The sequence below is a fragment of the Arachis ipaensis genome, chromosome B04 (genome assembly GCF_000816755.2).
Source record: "Arachis ipaensis cultivar K30076 chromosome B04, Araip1.1, whole genome shotgun sequence".
Taxonomy (NCBI): Eukaryota; Viridiplantae; Streptophyta; class Magnoliopsida; order Fabales; family Fabaceae; genus Arachis; species Arachis ipaensis.
Window position 1 is genome coordinate 1,665,005 of NC_029788.2, and position 4,471 is coordinate 1,669,475.

General features: G+C 32.4%; 1 protein-coding gene across 1 annotated transcript; it reads left to right on the forward strand.

Annotated features, from left to right (window-relative positions):
- Positions 689 to 1,242, forward strand: LOC110270506. The gene is made up of 2 exons (XM_021120129.1): positions 689 to 895; positions 1,003 to 1,242. Exons 1-2 carry the CDS (start codon positions 704 to 706, stop codon positions 1,225 to 1,227), a joined length of 417 nt encoding a protein of 138 aa, XP_020975788.1. The 5' UTR covers positions 689 to 703; the 3' UTR covers positions 1,228 to 1,242.

Sequence of the window (4,471 nt, forward strand, 5' to 3'; positions counted from 1 at the left end):
AAGTTCCGAAAAAAGACTTCATTATGACAATATCTAAATATGAGATCTAGGCAAGTAGATTTATCCGACCAAGCGACACATCATTCAAAACAATTAGTCTTCACAAATTTTTGGATAATCCTCCAAGGAAAAATCTTCAATATGACAATATCCTGGATCAAAACATATTCATTAAAAGCTTGGAAAAACCTAATTCATATCCTCATTTGACAAAAACGGAATAATCTCAATAATGTCTGTTAAATTCTTTTTATAATAATAAGTAATTAGTAGCCCTAACTTATCAATGTCCAATTTTCCCTAAATTACTTATTATGAAATCAATTATTTATTATGATTTTATAATAAGTAATTGATTTCATAAAATAAAAAAAAGAGTAAACTATCATTCCTATTTACGAAAGTTGAAAACGCTGACATATCTACCCATAGAAAACGGAAATTACCATTTGTACCTATAAAATATGGGTTCTGCACAACAAAATTATCCAAACACTAAAAAATTACCTAAAATTCCTAAATTACCCTTATCTTCAGCACCACACCACCTCCTTCACCACCACACCACCTCCTTCACCCAATCACCTTTTTAACCCTAACCCTCTTCACCCAACCACCCTGCTACCACCCCTCTTTTCCTTTCTAATATCAAATTCCACCACCACTCCCTTCACCCACTACCACCTCTCAAGCTCTTCACTCAATGGTGGCTCCCACTACCCCCCCGCAACCATCACCGGAACCCTCGTCCTCGTTTACGGATTTACCGACGAATCCAGCTGGTTTTTCATCGCTGCAATTTCAGATTAATGGCAAACAATGCCGTGTTTCTTCCGTTCAAGACAATGATACCATCTATTTGGGTAATATATGCAAGACATGGAAATTAGAAGCTGTAAGTTCTTTTCTTGGCCTATCGATTGCCTCCTTCAAGGCTTGAGTTATGCTTATTCATCAGAAGTTTTTTTAATTTCTAACTATTTATGCAATTTCTGGTGCCAGCTAAAAGATAAGCTGAGACATTATGGGGTTAGAAATTTTGAGAACCTGGCTTTAGTAGAAGACAGTAACAATGAAGGAATGAACCGTGGATTTGCAATTTTGGATTTTTCATCTCATTCTAAGGCTAGGAAAGCCTATACGCAACTACAGAAGAGAGATGAATTTTTCATTAATCTGAACACGGTGAGCTGGAGGAACCAGCTGGATTCGCCGGTAAATTCGTGAACGAGAGCGAGGATTCCGATGACGGTTGCGGAGGTAGCGGGAGCCACCATTGAGTGAAGAGCTTGAGGGGTGGTAGTGGGTGAAGGGGGTTAGCGTTAGAAATGTGATTGGGTGAAGGAGGTGATGTGGTGGTGAAAATAAGGGTAATTTAGGGATTTTAGGTAATTTTTTAGTGTTTGGATAATTTTATTTGCAAAATCCATATTTCATGGGTACAAATGGTAATTTCTATTTTCTATGAGTAAATATGTCAGCATTTTCAACTTTCGTGAATATAAATGATAGTTTCCTTATAAAAAAAACTACTAAACTAAAATTTTCTTCCAATGCACGTTCTCCAAAGCAACCAAGATGTTGCTTCTTCGTCCAATTTTTTCCATCTAAACTTGATAGCAATGCTTCAGGTCTTACATACTCCTATGCTTACAAGTTACAATTTGTCAGTCATTTCTTCCGGTCTGTATATGGTCCTTCTTTAAAAAAAGAAATTAGTTAAACGTAATAATTAATTATTTTGGCTACAGTGACTTTTGATATGTTTTTTGTTTGGCAAATTTTTTTATGCCTTTTAATTTAGTACCAAATTTGTCAAAATATTTTTTTTGTCTTTTTATTATTTATTTATTCGGATATAATTTTGACTAAAATCATTAAAATAATATTCATTTTTTAAAAAATTTCAAAAAGGTAGATTAAATTTACAAGTTATTTAACATTTATAAAAAATAGGCTAATTTTTTTAAATATTAGTTTATATTTGGTGTAATGAGTTGTTACGACTTACGATACAATTGTGTGTTTTTATTGGTATATTGGAGGTATGAAGAAAATGTTACCGCAATTTGTAAAAAAAAAAAAAATTTTAAAAAAAATAAAAATAAACAAATTAAGAATAAGTATGATATCGAACCAATTTTCAAAAAACTGGAAAAACAAGTTACTAAGCCAGTAACTGTTCAGATTACTGCAAAAAGCAAAAAATATGTTTTTTCCAAAAAACAGAAAATGGAGGGGCGAGTTGATGTATAGTGGGGTTCATGTACGGTAGGGCTGTTTGTAAGAAAAAAATAAAAAATTTAAATGTGACGGATATAAATAATAAGTTAAGGGACACTTTTTATATTTTATATTAGATTGAAAATGATGTTTTGCTTGATTATAAAATTTCAAGTGGTTTCTGAGATTGGACGAGTTATCCATAATTGTCTTTAATTTTTTAAATTTTTTAACAGTATCCTTCACATTCAGCTCTAGGACTCATAGTTGTCTTTCGATCCTTTTCGGTACACAGTTAACAAATGGAGTAATGATTTGGCACCTTCCATGCCATGCTGGAGTCAGCAACGGCTAGCTGACGTGGCAAATTTTAATTTTCTACCCAATGTGGTCTTGGTCCCATTAAAACCCTAAAAACTAAGAATGATTATTATATGTAGTATCTCTACTTCCCTTCTCCTTTGTCCCATAATTGTGATTTAACGGAAATTCCATTGATGCTCTGAAGCAATGTTTGGAGGTGAAGGACAAGCCAGTGATTATTCAGCTAAACATAAATGCTCTTTATCTCAATCTACTCATTCCATTGATATAATATAATGCTAAAAATACAAGGAAAAAAATCTTAGACAAATGATAAATATTCATAAGTGAATTTTAACCCTAATTTTCAAACATACAATCCAGACTACTGTGCTAGATTGATAATAGGAACAGAAGAATAATTAATACCTGGTTCTTCCTCCTACCAAGTGGGTGATTAAACTTGCAATTGAATCCAAATTTGCAAGTTCCAATTTTAAGATAGAAAGCACAATCTTTAGCATCAGGCCTCAGTGGATATTGCTGCTGAACTCTACTACTGCTTCTATCTTTCTTCTTCTCCACTTCTTCATCACCTTCAACTTCAACTTCATCATCACCATTACCATCACCATCAACATCAAAATCTCCACTTACCTTATCAACCTCACTCTCTTTCACATTCTCATTCAAGCCATAACCCTCATCATCATCCCAACTATCATTATCATCACTCCCTTGTGCTTCACCTGTTTTCGGGGCACAACCACCTTCACCACCCAATTCTTTACCACCATATTCTCCACTACCAGCTACAAAGTCTGAATCTTTCTTCTCATTTTCAGCTACTCTTTCATCTTCATCCTTCAAATCCAACTTCTTGTGAAATTCTGTACCAAGTTCATCACGAGTTTCATCCTGCAACCCTAAATTTTCACTGAGATCTGGCTCTGACAGGTTGATTTTATTATGTGGAAAGCACCTTTGCACATGTCAATGGAATCTCCGTTAAATCACAATGGTGAACCACAATTATGGGACGAAGGAGAAGGGAAGAAGAGATACTACATATAATAATCATTCTTAGTTTTTAGGGTTTTAATGGGACCAGGACCACATTAAGTAGAAAATTAAGATTTGCCACGTCAGCTAGCCGTTGCTGGCTCCAGCATGGCATGGGAGGTGCTATATCATTACTCCGTTTGCTGACTATGCGCCGGAAATGGTCGCAGGACAACTATGGGTCCCGGAGCTGAATGTGAGGGATACTATTAGAAAATTTTAAAAGTCAAGGACAATTAATCTCACGAACCACTTTGGAATTTTAGTCGAAAAATAAAGAAAAACAAACAAAGAATAAAAAATGAGAAAATTAAATAAAAATAAGAAAAAAAAAAACAAAAAAAACTAAGGTGTGTCCGTGGTGTGTGCTTTCTTATTTGATTCCGATATAATTTCAAGAATAAACATAGAAAATAGTTTTTAATTAATCGATATTATTCTTTTTTTTAATTGCAAAACTTTTTATTTTTTTAGAAGACTTAGGGTTTATAATTTAAAATTAATAATTTAGTGTTAAAGATTTAAAATTTAGAATTTAGAATTATAATTTAATTTTGATATATTACAAGTATAAAAATTTTATATTTGTATCCAATTACGTAATGTCACATAAAAAAAATAACAATCTTTTATATTAATCGTGTGAATGATCATTCGAAAGAACAAATATGATTTAACGATTGTAAAAAAATATTTTGACTATCAATACATTAAAATTGAACTCTTAATATTTAAAATAAAAAGATTATTTTAAAAAAGATAACTAATATTAGCTAAAAAAATTGATTCCCGGATTAAACTCTTTCATTAATTTTCTTTTGAGATCATCAAAATCATGATATAGTCCTAGTGATAACAAATTGAATGGATGAAAATTAATTTT

Bases quoted from the DNA above. Each gene is read 5' to 3' on its own strand.
- LOC110270506 (XM_021120129.1), top strand. From the start codon at position 704: ATGGTGGCTCCCACTACCCCCCCGCAACCATCACCGGAACCCTCGTCC. The intron at 896-1,002 runs GTAAGTTCTTTT...TTCTGGTGCCAG, and splicing joins AGACATGGAAATTAGAAGCT to CTAAAAGATAAGCTGAGACA.